General features: G+C 34.0%; 1 protein-coding gene across 1 annotated transcript; it reads left to right on the forward strand.

The window, feature by feature from the left end:
- The first annotated feature begins 7,760 nt into the window (after positions 1–7,760).
- LOC131874891 (receptor-like protein 33) lies at positions 7,761–9,122 on the forward strand. Its single transcript, XM_059218826.1, has one exon. It carries the CDS (start codon positions 7,761–7,763, stop codon positions 9,120–9,122), a length of 1,362 nt encoding a protein of 453 aa, XP_059074809.1.
- Positions 9,123–16,943: the final 7,821 nt, after the last annotated feature.

The raw sequence follows: 16,943 nt of genomic DNA on the forward strand, positions 1-16,943 counted from the left end.
CCAGAGACAAGAAAAAGTTCATCAAGTTATAAGATTGGAATGGTGGTTCAGTGATATTTGGAGATAACTCTTCAATCAAGATAAAGGGAAAAGGTACTATGAATATTGATGGTAAATTGAAGGCTCATGATGTGTATTATGTAGAAGGCCTGAAACACAATTTGTTGAGTAAGTCAGATGTGTGACAAAGGTTATAATTTCACCTTTGATTCTACCTGTTGCCATATAAGGAAGGAGAGTACCAGTCAGATTGTAGTAGAAGGTAAAAGGATGGATGAGAATGTATACAATCTGAAAGAGTGCTTTGAATCCTAGTATATGTTGGGACAAGTGGACGAGAGTTGGTTGTGGCATAGAAGGTTAGGTCACATAAATTTTGACAATCTAGTCAGAGTAAGCAAAAAGGGCTATGTGAGACATATACTGAAGATTATCAAACCGATAAGCACATTTTGTGATGAATGTGTGAAAGGAAAGCAAACTAAGGTGTCTTTTCAGACTAAAGAACATAACACCTCAAGGCCCTTAGAATTGGTGCCCTTAAATCTATGTGTCCAACTAGGACAAGATCACTAGCCGATGAGAGATATTTCATGCTCTTCATAGATGATTACTCAAGAATGACATGGGTGAATTTCCTCCAAGACAAATCACAAGCATATGCAAGATTCAAGATCTTCAGGAAGATGGTAGGGAAAGAAAGTGGTTATAATCTAAAGTGCCTAAGGACAAACCGAGGTGGAGAGTTTACATCAAATGAGTTCGAGGACTAATGTGAGAGACATGGAATCAGAAGAGAATACTCAGCACCAAGGACACCTCAACAAAATGGAGTGGTAGAAAGGAAAAACAGGGCAATCAAGGAGATGGACAGGACCATGTTGAATGAGGCAAGCATACTGGATATCTACTAGAAGGAAGCAGTTCATACTATAGTATACACTCTAAACTGGGTGCAATTAAGAGTGAATAGTAGAATGACTCCTTATGAGTTATGGCATGACTGGAAACCATCACTCAAACATTTCAAAGTGTTTAGAAGTAAGTGTTTCATCAAGAGAGACACTGATGGATTAGGAAGTTTTGATTCCCAGAGTGATGAAGTAATCCTTTTGGGTTACTCAACCAATAACAAAGCCTACAAATGCTACAACAAGAGATTAATAAAAGTGGTTGAAAGTATAAATGTGAGAATAGATGAAGACCTACATAAGGGGAAATATGCACTAATGCCCTACATTGATGATTCAGATGTTGAGTAGGAAGAGAAATTTGACAATGGATTGGTAGAAGAACAACCAAGAAAGACCCCCAACCGGTATGTGCAGAAGAACCATATGGAAGAACATATCATAGGAGATAAGAATGAAGGTGTGCAGACAAGGAGAAGACTAGCCAGGAATAATGAGCAGTTAAATTTATGCCTCATGAATGAAATGGAACCTAGAACTTTCAATGAGGCTAGAAAGGATGAAAAGTGGATGGCTTCCATGGAAGAAGAGTTGCAACAGATTGAGAAGAACAAGACTTGGGAGTTAGTCCCAAGATCGACAGACAAGAACATCATTGGCACCAAATGGTTCTACCAGAACACGATGAATGAAGAAGGTAATATTGTCAGGCATAAAGCTAGACTTATGTGCAAAGGTTACTCTCAAGTAGAGGGCATTGATTTTGAAGAAACATTTGTACTGGTAGCTAGACTAGAAGCCATAAGGATGTTTCTAGCTTTTTCAGCCTACAAGGGATATAAAGTGTATAAGATTGATGTAAAATCTTCCTTCCTCAATGTAAATTTGGAAGAAGTGTATATGGAGCAATCAAAAGGATTTTTGTTACATGATGATGAAACCTTTGTGTGCTGGTTGAAGAAAGCTTTGTATGGTTTAAAGAAGGCCCCCAAAGCATGGTATTTTGGGTTAGATAAGTACCTGAAGGAGTAAGGATTCTGGAAAGGGAATGCAAACAATAATATATACATTGAGGTAAATGGAGATCATATGATTATAGTTGTTGTATATGTGGATGACATTATATTTGGTGGAGACAAGGACATCATGTGCAAGGAATTTGTAGATCAGATGAAGACAAAATTTGAGATGTCCATGCTGGGTGAGTTATCATATTTTCTTGGTTTGCAAATCTCACAGCAGGAGAAAGGAATTTTTATCTCACAAACCAAGTGTGTTAAAGACATGTTGAAAAAGTTTCAAATGGAGGACAACAAACCGGTAAGTACTCCCATGGTGACCGGTTGTAAACTGAGCAAGATTGGTGAGTCACCGGAAGTAGAGAAAACATTGTATAGGTCTATGATTGGTATTTTGTTATATCTAACAACATCTAGGTTGGATATCGCATAAGCAGTGTGCATGGTTACAAGATTCCAAGCTGCTCCCAAACAATCTCACTTAAATGCAGTTAGGAGAATCTTCAGGTACCTACAAGGGAAAATCAGTTATGGTCTATGGTATCCAAAGAAAGGAGACTTCACTTTGCAGGCTTATCGTGATGCAGATTGGGCAGGATGCATTGATGATTAGAAGAGTACAAGTGGAGGTGCATTCTACTTAGGAGACCAGTTAGTATCATGGCACAACAAGAAGCAAGATTTAGTGTCATTATCTACTGTTGAGATCGAGTATATAGTAGCTGCTATATGTTGTTCACATGTGTTGTGAATGAAGCAGACACTAAAGGACATACAGGTGGAGATACCAAAACCTATTCCAATCCGATGTGATAACTCAAGTGAAATCAACATCTCCAAGAATCCAATAATGCACTCAAGAATAGGGCACATTGCAATCAAGTATCACTTCTTGAGGGAGAAGGTAGTAGACAAGGAGGTCATAGTAGAGTATGTTCCAACCGGTGAGCAGATTGCTGACATATTTACAAAGCCATTTCCTTTGAGCACATTTGAGTACTTGAGGCAAAATATGGGAGTTGCCACACCATCTTGCAGTACTTAATGTGTAGAGAGATTTATGATTCAGGGGGAGTCAACAAATTCTATCATTCCATGACCCTTGAATCATGAAACATGGACACAGGGGGAGAATGTGCCCTACCAGTTGAAGGCATGAGTTGTGATTCAATTTGTCCATCTTCTAATCCCATAACTTCCAAAGAGGGAGAACAAGATTGGAGTCTAGTAGTCTGATTTGTGTCAAACCAAGGTTCCCTTTGCCATTGATGTCAAAGGGGGAGAGAGATCATTATATTATGTGTTGATATCAATGCCAAAGGGGGAGATTGTTGCCATTGAGTTGTCATTAATGTCAATCAGTATTGCATGTTACCGATAGAGTATGTCAACCATCATGGGAGAACAGTTAACAACAAGTGTTAACATGATGTCATTGATCTCAACCAGTGAGTAGGAGTTGTTGGCATGGTCAAATACTTGGTGTCAACCGGTATGCAGAAAAATGAGTCGACATAAAGAAGACAAACATGAAGAATGAACCGACATAAAGAAGACATGCACGATGGAAGAGAAGCATGTTTTGAGATGACAAATGATATCACCGGTATGAGGTGAGATGCAAGGGTGTGTTAACATGCTTGAGTGATAACCAGTAAGGCATAAACTAGTATGAAGGTTGGCTACTTGTTTGTGATGAAGAGGGAGAATGTTATATGAATCACAACAACACTTGGTGAGCAAAATAGAAAGAATGACATAAACACATACCAAAAGGCAAGATGAAATGTCAATAGGATGTGTTGTCGGTAAGAGTGATTGTTCAGTGTGTTGGTTATACCGATAATGGTATGTACCGGTAGAAGGGTTTGCCAGATGTTCAAGTTTGAACTGACCCTATGTTGGTGAGTTGAATGTATGCTGATGTGTGCCTAGGGGAGCTGAGGTGGCAAGCATTAAGAGGTTGATCAACTATTCATCGACATGGTTGTCTGTGTATTAGGTCGTCATTAAATGATAAGACCACAAATCATGGGTTGATGATAGACTGATGCGGCTCGAGGAAGAATGGATGACAAAGGAAGATCAGAGAGTTGTTGGCATCATGATCGATGCATGAAATACGATTGCAGATCAACCTTGAGAAAGAAACAGTTGGATCATAAATGTATCAACATATTTCAAGGCCAAAAAGTAGGGTTAAGTTTACTACTTTTGGCAAACATTCTTTGGATAGGTGAAAAATGCATGATGATTTATCCCTTCAAAGCAAGTGAGTGATCCAAGGTAGATCAGATTAGATTAGATACAGATTTGGTCGAAGGAGGAAAACCCTAACCGCCCTAAGTTTGAATTGGTTTTTGGTGGGAAGCCTCAAGTTTAAATATGCCGACCTAAGACTGATATGTGATGATGTTGGAGAATAAAAGAGAGTGGACAAATGCTTTTTGAGTTGAAAAAAAAAAGAAAAAGAAAAATCTAAAGTGTTTGTGTGTGAGGGTTATATCTGTGAGAAGGAACAAGTAAAACATGTGAAGAATAAACCGACAGAGTGAGTGAAGAACACAGAGGTGTCAAAACCGATAGAGGCATAACCTAGCAAAGTGTGGTCAAGTGTGAATTGAATCCAACAGTCAGACGGAGAGAAGTTTAGTAGGGCAAGAATCTGCAGAAAAGCATTGTTGCAGGGTGTGTGGAGTCATCACAGATAGGTAAGATTGAAACCGGTAGAGAAGAGCTTTGAAGGGTTGCAAAACTTCATTTGTAGCAGGGAATTTATTTGTGTATTTGAATCTTCATATTGTTTTCATTGAGTAGGTGCTCAATGCAGGGGTTGCAGCTCCTTTAGGTTGTAGCCTATAAATTGATTAGGGGTTGGTTTTCCTTTGAGTTGATGCTCATAAATCAGGGGTTGGTGCTCCTTGGATTGGTGTCCTAAAATTGTAATCAGATCATTTTCATTGTGAGGGTGGATTGGAGCATAAGATCTCTAGCAACTATTCTCATCAAGGTTTTTCCCACATTGGGTTTTCCTTGTATAGCTGGTGTTATGTGATGCATTCTTGTGTACATTTTATATTGATGTAATAGCAAATCCTCCTAAACACTTAGTTTGCATTGTTTGGTTAACTGATCAACACTCCATTTGTTTTATATTGTACTGACATATGCCTAATTAGGCAAGAAGTGTTTAAATCACTAATTCACCCCCCTCTCAATGATCCATTGTGTCCAACACTAATTAAAATCTAACACTAAGCTATAAATATAATCCTAATTGAACTAGAATCCTAACCCTATTTGTAATAACAATTGAATACGTATTTTTCAAACAATTTGGAAATACAATTAGGAAATAGAAGAGATTAATAATTTATACTTATTAATTATAATGAATGAATAGCTAATCGAAGAACTCAATCAAACTAGTACATATAAATGTAATAAATAAACGAGAGGTTTAGTAAAACTATTAATTAAATAAATTTATGTAAACAATACTTAATTTTTTCAATTAAGAATACTATAATGCAACTTAAATATTTACTTGTAGCAAAATAGAGCAAAGTGAGAACAATTTTTTTTTATATTACATTGTATTAATATTCATTATATTATTTTTTCACTAATTTTTTTAAATTATTTTTTAAAAATTTATTATTTTATAATATATTACATCAATATTTATTCAATAAAATGATCTTCAATATTAACCATATTGTAATCTTATATTTTATTTTTATTATAAAAATGTTAATTTAATACCATTATTGTTAAAACTATTAGATTATTATTTTTTATTATTTTAATTACTAATATATTATATTGTTGAATTATTATATTATTATCAATATTAATACTTTAGTTATTATATTGTTGAAAATTTAAATATCATGCATCTTAACTATTTAAAAATTTAAAAAAAAAACATGAAAGAAAATTCATAGATATAATTGGTGGAAGAGCAATTGAATAATAACAAGTTAATGAAAATTGTGTGCAATTGCAATAGTACTAATAACATTAGAACATCAAGTTAATTACTACTTTTCTTCAAATCCCTTTCTAAATTCAACAATTTTTCCCCATCTTTGTTGACTAACGTATCATGCACACCGATCTATGTTGTTCTGCTCTGCTCTGGGTATCCTTTCTACTCCATTCTTCATTTCTTTCTTTATTTACTTACACTTTCTTTCTTTGTTTTCCCCCATTCTTCATTTATTTCTTTATTTACTTACACTTTCTTTCTTTCCTTCTTTATTACTTACAGTCAGTCTGATTCTTTTGAATCAAACATTATTGCAGGTGAGAAATGGAGAAATTGTGTGTTATTCTATGCTTCTTTATTGTCATTACATGCTCTTCTATTTGTGCAACCTACTATCCTTCATGCTTCCCACATGAGAGAGATGTCCTTCTGGCTTTCAAGAATGAGTATGATGATTACATGGATTCAGATATAGCCAAGCACTATAAGGAGTCATGGAGAGGGTTTAATTGCTGTGACTAGTATGGTGTTCAATGCACCCAACATTCCTCCCACGTCATCGGACTCACCTTCTCCACTAATCCTTATGTTTACAAAACACTCATTCCAGTTTTGTTCCAATTGAGGCACATAGAGCATTTGGACTTGCGCTCCAATTCTTTCAGTGGCCCTCTACCCAAAGGTACTTATTTTAAAGTTTATATTTATATAAATAATAATATATTTGGTGATCAATTTTTATTTAAATATTATTTTTATTGGTTAAATAATTACTAATCGTTTTACATTTTATTTACAGTAAAAATAATAGACTGTTATTTTATTTTTGGTTACAATTTGTTTTTTTATTATTGATATTAAATTGTTTAACTTTTTTCAGAACTTTTTGGCCTCCAGAAATTGAGATATCTAGATCTCAGCTCCAACAATTTTGAAGGGGAAATTCCCATGGATATTGGCTCCCTGCACACCTTGACACACCTTGACTTGGAGTATAGTGGATTCCAAGGAAGAGTTCCATGGCAGCTTAGGAATCTCTCTCACTTGCAAGTTTTACATCTTTCAGGAAATGTGTTATACGGCTCTAGTTTAAGGTGGATACAGAAGTTGCAGGAGTTAAAATCTTTGCATCTTAGTGACATGTTGTTGAATATGACAAGTCAAGAATTGGATGCAGTCCTTTCTCATTTGCATCTCCTCCAAAAACTTCACCTTTCAAATTGCTCTCTAACCATAATCCCCAAATTGCTCTCTAACCATTTGAATATTTCATCTTGGACTTATCTTGATCTCTCCTACAATAAACTTGGCAGTATACCTTTGTCTATCGGTCAACTTTCATCTCTAGTTGAGCTTGATCTCTCCGATAATGAACTAAGTGGCAATATACCTTTGTTTATTGGTCAACTTTCCTCTTTGGAATATCTTGATTTGTCTGACAATGAGTTGACTGGCATTATACCTTTGTCTATTAGTCAACTTTCATCTTTGGCATACCTTGATCTCTCTTCCAACAACCTACGAGGCCACTTTTCTCTTGGTGCTTTCAAAAGTCCTAGTAAACTCAAAGAACTTGGCTTGTCTTATAATAAACTAAGTGTCCAAATTGACCCCAAGTGGATACCTCCATTTTCGTTATATGCTTTGGGTTTGGCTTCTTGTAATATTGCAGGCATCCTACCTCCATTCTTATCAACACAATATGAGTTACAATATTTGGATCTCTCACAAAATAATCTCTATGGAAACATTCCATCTTGGCTAGGATGTTTACCCGATCTAAAATACTTGAATCTATCATACAATAACTTGCAAGGTCAAATTCCATTCACCTTGAACATGAGCTCCTTTTACATTGTAGATTTACATAATAATATGTTGAGTGGTTTCCTTCCAATTCCTTCAATAGTTTCCCCAAATTTGCAGCTATTGGATTTGTCACAAAATGGATTCACGGGTGTTATCCCAATACCAATTGGTACACTTCTACTTGGCATTCAATTCTTGTCACTTTCAGCAAATTATCTAAGTGGTGGAATTCCTTCTTCCATTGGTCTTCTGCAGAGATTAGATGTTTTGGATCTCTCAAAGAATAGATTATGTGGTCAAATACCATCAAGCCTAACTAATTGCTCCTCTTTGATGAGATTGAACTTCAGAAATAATTATTTGACAGGATACATTCCAACTCAAATTGGAATGATAAGTCATCTCCAGACTCTTCAGCTCAATGGCAACATGTTGAAGGGAAAATTTCCATCAAGTCTTCAAAACTGTTCAAGCTTGCAAATTTTAGATGTGGGTGAAAATGTATTGGTGGGAAATATACCCCTTTGGCTAGCACACTTCTCTGATTTGATGATACTTGTTTTGAGGTCAAATGAGCTTCATGGGAACATTCCAAATCAATTAAGCAATCTTTCCAACCTCCATGTGTTGGATATTTCAAGTAATATTTTGACTGGAGCGATCCCACCAAAGTTGGGAAAGTTGAAAGCTATAATGGATGCAAAAGTAAAAATCTCAAATACTAGTCATGATAATTCAGGTTACTACTACAAAGTAGAGGTCCAAGTGAGAAACAAAGGATTGAAGCAAGCATATGTCAATTCCATTTTGTTACTTATTACTTGCATTGATCTATCTAGGAATCAACTATCAAATGACATTCCTTCAACAATTGGAAGTCTTAAAGGTCTACACACATTGAACTTGTCAGGGAATAGCCTCACTAGAAAAATTCCAATTACTTTTGGAATGTTAGAGCAATTAGAGTCATTGGACCTTTCAAATAATGAATTAAAAGGTGAGATTCCAAGTCAGCTATTAAACCTCTCATTTATGAGTTCTTTCACTGTATCTAATAACATGCTTTGTGGAAGAATCCCAACAGGGGGTCAATTTGCAACATTTATTGATCCTGCATATTTCTCTGGAAACCCTAGCCTTTATGGATTTCCACTTGATAATAAAACTTGTAAATGTGGAACAATTAATCATATCAAACCTACTCAAGAAGATGTGGATGAGAGAGGAGAAATCCCATGGCATTGGTATGTTGAGTGGATGACAAGTTTTGTTGCTGGATTTTGGGGAGTTTTTGGAATCTTGATTTTCAAAAAGAATTGGAGAAGAAGATACATTCAAGTCATAGATGAAGTTGCAATTATTTTTTTAGATAGAATAAGAGATATTAGGTAGGTCAATATAGTTTGACAAATGTAATTTTGATGTGGAAAGATGTGTTTCTCAGTTGACACATGTACCAAGGAAGATACTAGTTAATAAAATATTTGTAATTAACTAATCAGCACAAAGATCCATCAATAGAAAAATGCAAGTATTTTCTATTATATACAAAATTCATATATGATGGAAACACGTCAATAATTTTTTTCCATGTTTAGTAACTTGGGGAAACAAGTGCAAAATGGAAATGAAAACAATTTTGTGTTTGAGGAGAAACACTAATTTTTTGTGTTGTTGATCGATGTACATTTCATTTAATTTATCTTTTAAAAGTTGTGATTTTAATGTGTGAAAAAATAACTTTTTATTGTATTCTTTATTTTTTCTTGCCCCAAGAAATTCCGTTAGCATCTATTAAATGCAATTCTTTGTGATAACCAACTAGTAAATATCTAGAAACAAACAATGAATAAATTTTCTAAAATTTGTAATTATCTATTTCTCATATAATTATATGATTAATGTATTAGTTTTTATTGTAATGGGATGTTACAAATGAATATGTGTGAGTTGATAAATTTTCTAAATTATTCAATACCTTTTTAGTATTAAATTGGATTGCCTGCCATTATATGTTGATTAGGTCGACTACTATATTATATGATATCTTGTTAATATTAGATTTAAATATCAAGTATGGTATGTGAAAGGTGCACTACTCCCTACTTATTTGATACATTAATTTCATTTTTTGATGTTCATGATTTGCAAGTGTTATTGAGTAAGATTATAGACACGTGGTTTTGAACACAATGAAGAAATAAGAACATGTATAATTGATGTCATCTAAAATAATTTTGGGTTAAATTTGTTTCCTATTATACTTACATTGGTGTGCCTTTAATGAGACTTCACTTCAATATTGTAGAATAAAGTTGCAAGCCTCCTAAATGGGAGGTCTTAAGTTCAAATCTCAAAAAGCATTGTTCAATATATTAAAAAAAAACATTATGAAAGGGTCATGTTCCATTGGTTGTTCTTGAGAGAGTGTTGAATCACCTATTTTTTTAAGATGCAAAAATAAAAATGTACTCTTTTCAAGCTTTAATGCCACCAACAATATTGAAAGGTTATAATATACTAGTAATTACACCTTAGTGTGCAATGGGTACGCCGAAAAGGTGTAGAAGGTTAATCATAAAAAAATGGTCTAATTTTTTCTTACAAGATGGGAGGGAGAAGATTTAGATATTGGGGATACATATATAATGGATGATAGAGAAGGAGATGGAGGAGGTAAAGATATAGAGGGATAAAGAGAGAGATGAGAGATGGATAGATAAAGATAAACAAAAGGGGGAAAGATAGATAGAGGAGAAATAGAGAGTGAGTATGTATGTGTGAGTGAGAGATATATTGAGATAGGAATAGGGACTGTGTGTGCAAGAGTGAGAGATAGATAGGAATTTGAACATGATCAAAATAAATTTCCTAAATTAGGAAAGGTAGAGAGAGGAAGAGATAGGGAGTAGAGAGATGAAGAGATAACGATATAGAGATAGAGGGAGAGATGAAAGGAGAAATATGGAGATGTAGATATATAGTTCTAGGAAGAGGAGTGGGAGAGAGAGGGATATGGATGGATGGATATGGAGAGACATTTCTAGATATAGAAGGGGGGCTGAAAGAGAGAGTGAGAGAGGAAGATATAGAAATAAATAGGGAGATAAAGAGAGATAGAGGGAGAGATACAGATAGAGAGAGATAATGATATAGTGAGATATACAAGGAGAGATAGATAGATAGATAGAGAGAGAGAGAGAGAGAGAGAGAGAGAGAGAGAGAGAGAGAGAGAGAGAGAGAGAGAGAGAGAGAGAGAGAGGAAAAGGGAGAGGTAGGTATACACGAGAAGAGAAAGGGAGAGAGACATATAGATAGAGAGATAAATAGGGGGGAGACAGAGATTGAGAGAGAGAGGGTGGGAAATGTAGAGATAGAGAGGGATAAGGAAAGTGATAGAGAGATCAAGAGATTGAGAGATAGAGGTAGAGAAAGATGTGGATAGAAAGAGATAGAGAGTGAAATGTAGATAGAGAGAAATACAGAGATAATGATATAGAGTATGAGAGATGAAGGGAGTGAGTGAGAGAGAGAAAGATATCTCAATAGACAGAGAGGTATAAATGACCTAAAAAATGCCTATAATATTTAGGTTTGTAGTCATTAGATTTAAATTTTAGAACATATGACTTAAATTTGTAATGAACAAGACATTAAGTGGCCTAATCTAAGATATGAAATGGTTTATATGTGTTGATTGTGTTAGTGTTAAATAAGCTATAATAGAATTTCACTAACAAAATCTAAATACGTAAAAAATAAAATGAAACACAAATTTGTATTTATAAATGATATAAATGAAAAAATAATATATGTCTGATTCTTTTGAATCAAACATTGTTGCAGGTGAGAAATGGAGAAATTGTGTGTTATTCTATGCTTCTTTATTGTCATTACATGCTCTTCTCTTAGTGCAACCTGCTATCCTTCATGCTTCCCACATGACAGAGATGTCCTTCTGGCTTTCAAGAATGAGTATGATGATTACATGGATTCATATATAGCCAAGCAATATAAGGAGTCATGGAGAGGGTTTAATTGCTGCGACTGGTATGGTGTTCAATGCACCCAACAATCCTCCCACGTCATTAGACTCACCTTCTCCACTAAGCATATGTATTGGTATTCACACAATCCTTATGTCTACAAAACACTCATTCCAGTTTTGTTTCAATTGTGGCACATAGAGCATTTGGACTTGAGCTGGAATTCTTTTAGTGGCCCTCTACCCAAAGGTACTTATTTTAGAGTTTATATTTATATAAATAATAATATATTTGGTGATCAATTTTTATTTAAATATTATTTTTATTGGTTAAATAATTACTAATCATTTTACATTTTATTTACAGTAAAAAATAATAAACTGTTATTTTATTTTTGGTTACAATTTGTTTTTTTATTATTGATATTAAATTGTTTAATTCTTTTTAGAACTTTTTGGCCTCCAAAAATTGACATATCTAGATCTCAGTTACAACCATTTTGAAGGGGAAATTCCCATGGATATTGGCTCCCTGCACACCTTGACACACCTTCACTTGCATCATAGTTGATTCCAAGGAAGAGTTCCATGGTAGCTTGGGAATCTCTCTCACTTGCAAGTTTTACATCTTTCAGGAAATGAGTTATACAACTCTAGTTTAAGGTGGATAGAGAAGTTGTAGGAGTTAAAATATTTGTATCTTAGTGACATGTTGTTGAATATGACAAGTCAAGAATTGGATGTAGTCCTTTCTCATTTGCATCTCCTCCAACAGCTTGGCCTTTCAAATTGCTCTCTAACCATAATTCCCAATGCTATCCAAAACCTAACCTCAATCTCCCATCTTTTTTTAGATGACAATGACTTTAGTTCCACAATGCCTTTATGCTTGGGGAATATACCTTATTTGCAAGAGCTTCGTTTGTCTTACAATACAAAATTAAGTGGAGATATAGGTCAAATATTTTGTGGAAAATGGCCAAAATTGACTAGGTTTTATTTGTCAAATATGAATATAAAATCATGGAGCATACCATTGTCTATTGGTCAACTTTCATCTTTGACTTATCTTTATCTCTCCTACAATAAACTAAGTGGCAATATACCTTTGTCTATCGGTCCACTTTCATCTCTAGTTGAGCTTGATCTCTCCCATAATGAACTAAGTGGCAATATACCTTTGTTTATTGGTCAACTTTCCTCTTTGGAAGATCTTTATCTCTCCAATAATGGGTTGAGTGGCATTATACCTTTGTCTATTAGTCAACTTTCATCTTTGACACATCTTGATCTCTCTTCCAACAACCTACGAGGCCATTTTTCTCTTGGTGCTTTCAAAAGTCCTAGTAAACTCAACGACCTTGTCTTGTCTTATAATAAATTAAGTGTCCAAATTGACCCAAAATGGATACCTCCATTTTCATTATATGCTTTGGGTTTGGCTTCTTGTAATATTGCAGGCATCCTACCTCCATTCTTATCAACACAATATGAATTACAAGATTTGGATCTCTCACAAAATAATCTCTATGGAAACATTCCATCTTGGCTAGGAGGTTTACCCGATCTAATACACTTCAATCTATCATACAATAACTTGCAAGGTCAAATTCCATTCACCTTGAACATGAGCTCCTTTTACAATGTAGATTTACATAATAATATGTTGAGTGGTTTCCTTCCAATTCCTTCAATAGTTTCCCCAAATTTGCAGCTATTGGATTTGTCACAAAATGGATTCACAGGTGTTATCCCAATACCAATTGGTACACTTCTACTTGGCATTCAATTCTTGTCACTTTCAACAAATTATCTAAGTGGTGGAATTCCTTCTTCCATTGATCTTCTACAGAGATTATATGTTTTGGATCTCTCAAAGAATAAATTATGTGGTCAAATACCATCAAGCCTAACTAATTGCTCCTCTTTGACAAGATTGAACTTGGGAAATAATTATTTGATAGGATACATTCCAACTCAAATTGGAATGATAAGTTCTCTCCTGACTCTTCAACTAAATGGAAACATGTTGAAGGGAAACTTTCCATCAAGTCTTCAAAATTGTTCTGGTTTGCAAATTTTAGATGTGGGTGAAAATTTATTGGTGGGTGATATACCACTTTGGCTAGCACAATTCTCTAACTTGATGATACTTGTTTTGAGGTCAAATGATCTTCATGGGAACATTCCAAATCAATTAAGCAATCTTTCCAACCTCCATGTGTTGGATATTTCAGGTAATAATTTGACTGGAGCGATCCCACCAAACTTGGTAAAGCTGAAAGCTATAATGGATGCAGAAGTAAAAATCTCAAATAGTAGTCATGATAATTCAGTTTACTACTACAAAGCAGAGGTCCAAGTGAGAAAAAAAGGATTGGAGCAAGTGTATGTCAATTCCATTTTGTTACTTATTACTTCCATTGATCTATCTAGGAATCAACTATCAAATGACATTCCTTCAACAATTGGAAGTCTTAAAGGTCTACACACATTGAACTTGTCAGGAAATAGCCTCATGGGAAAAATTCCAATTACTTTTGGAATGTTAGAGCAATTAGAGTCATTGGACCTTTCAAATAATGAATTAAAAGGTGAGATTCCAAGTCAGCTATTAAACCTCTCATTTATGAGTTCTTTCATTGTATCTAATAACATGCTTTGTGGAAGAATCCCAACAAGGGGTCAATTTGCAACATTTATTTATCCTGCATATTTCTCTAGGAACCCTAGCCTTTGTGGATTTCCACTTGATAATAAAACTTGTAAATGTGGAACAACTAATCATATCAAACCTACTCAAGAAGATGTGGATGAGAGAGGAGAAATCCCATGTCATTGGTATGTTGAGTGGATGACAAGTTTTGCTACTAGATTTTGGGGAGTTTTTGGAATCTTGATTTTCAAAAAGAATTGGAGAAGAAGATACATTCAAGTCTTAGATGAAGTTGCAATTTTTTTTTTAGATAGAATAAGAGATATTAGGTAGGTCAATATAGTTTGACAAATGTAATTTTGATGTGGAAAGATGTATTTCTCAGTTGACACATGTACCAAGGAAGATACTAGTTAATAAAATATTTGTAATTAACTAATCAGCACAAAGATCCATCAATAGAAAAATGCAAGTATTTTCTATTATATACAAAATTCATATATGACGAAAACACATCAATAATTTTTTTCCATGTTTAGTAACTTGGAGAAACATGTGCAAAATGGAAATGAAAACAATTTTGTGTTTGAGGAGAAACACTAATTGTTTGTGTTGTTGATTAATGTATATTTCATTTAATTTATCTTTTAAAAGTTTTGATTTTAATGTGTGAAAAAATAACTATTTATTGTATTCTTTATTATTTCTTTGTGATAACTAACTAGTAAATATCCAGAAATAAACAATGACAAATTTACTGAAATTTGTAGTTATCTATTTCTCATATAATTATATGATTAATGTATTAATTTTTATTGTAATGGGATGTTACAAATGAATATGTGTGAGTTGATAAATTTTCTAAATTATTCAATACCTTGTTAGTATTAAATTGGATTGCCCACCATTATATGTTGATTAGGTCGACTACTATATTATATGATATCTTGTTAGTATTAGATTTAAATATCAACTATGGTATGTGAAAGGTGCACTACTCCCTACTTCTTTGATACATTAATTTCATTTTCTGATGTTCGTGATTTGCAAGTGATATTGAGTAAGATTAAAGAGACACGGTTTTGAACACAATGAAGAAATAAGAACATGTACAATTGATGTCATCTAAAATAATTTTGGGTTAAAGTTGTTTCCTATTATACTTACATTGGTGTGGCTTTAATGAGACTTCCCTTCAATATTGTAGGATAAAGTTGCAAGCCTCCTAAATGGGAGGTCTTAATTGTTGCGATAGAGCCAAGAAATATGAGTCTTAGAGAGGGTTTAATTGTTGCGAGTGGTATGGTGTTCAGTGCAGCCACTTCTCCTCCCATGTCATAGGACTCACCTTCTCCAGTCAAACTAGTTGGTGTAAACACCTAAAACTTGCACAACTAATTAAATAAATTTTATTCATTTAATCATCATTTATTCATCTATCAATTAGACTAAGGTTTAGTTAATATCCCTATCAACCTATTAATCAAATTAAACACTTGATTAAAATCCATTTCTTTTTGCCTAACCTATTAATTAAACTAAGGTTTGATTAAATCCCCTCTAGCCATATTAATTAAATTCACATTTAATTAAAAATCTCCATTTACCCCCTTTAATTAAATCTATATTTAATTAAAATCCCCTTTGCATTTAAATAAATCAAAATTTATTTAAAATTCCCCCCACTTGCAAAATCCTACAAATGCAAGTTGCATCCTCTATTTTGGCTAAAATAAATCTTTTATTTTACCAAAATTACCTATTTTCCCTCACCCACTTAATCATATCCTTTCCCCAAATTTGAGGAGGTCACTTCTCAAATTTGGAAGAAAGTCTTTTAAATGCATTAAAAGACTTCATTTTTCCAACAAGTTCCCCAAATTTAGAAGGAATCTTACAAATTTGTCCCCCATTAATGGTTAAATCAACCTCCCTTCATGATTAGAGATTTTCTCTCTAACTTAACCCTCATCTAACCCAAGGGTCTCATCAAGCACTCATGGCTTTGATCCTAGTTATCCTATCAACCCATGCACAAGAGTTTACCCCTTGGGTAAAGGCTTTGACCCTAGTTATCCACTAACCCAACCATAACCTTACCTCCCAAGGTAACCACCATCCTCTCTCAAGCCCTCTCAAGGTGACATTTGTCAACTTGGGATTGGATTTAATCCCTCACATGGATTGGCAACTTTCAATCCTAGCCCTTGTTAAGATTGCTCAATCTAAACCATCCATTTCTCTATTTTCCCTATAAATAGAGCCTCTTACTTCTTCAAAATCCATGATCCCTCTTCATTTGCATCCAATAAATAGATAAATTGTTTTGTGCAGGTTACTAAGGAGATCCATTGTCTTCTCTTATCATTTTTAGATAATCTTAGTGGCATTATAGCATAGATTTCACCATGTTTTAGTATATCATGCTAGTTTCTTTTTTATGCTAGTTCTATATCATTTTCATATCACTCTCATGCTAGCTTAATATCACACTAATCTTGTTATTTTGCACCATATCATAGTTGTATATCAATAGCATATCACTAAGATCTTAAGTTGCATTCCATTTAGA

The sequence above is a fragment of the Cryptomeria japonica genome, chromosome 4 (assembly GCF_030272615.1).
Source record: "Cryptomeria japonica chromosome 4, Sugi_1.0, whole genome shotgun sequence".
NCBI lineage: Eukaryota > Viridiplantae > Streptophyta > Pinopsida > Cupressales > Cupressaceae > Cryptomeria > Cryptomeria japonica.

Bases quoted from the DNA above. Each gene is read 5' to 3' on its own strand.
- LOC131874891 (XM_059218826.1), top strand. From the start codon at position 7,761: ATGAGCTCCTTTTACATTGTAGATTTACATAATAATATGTTGAGTGGT.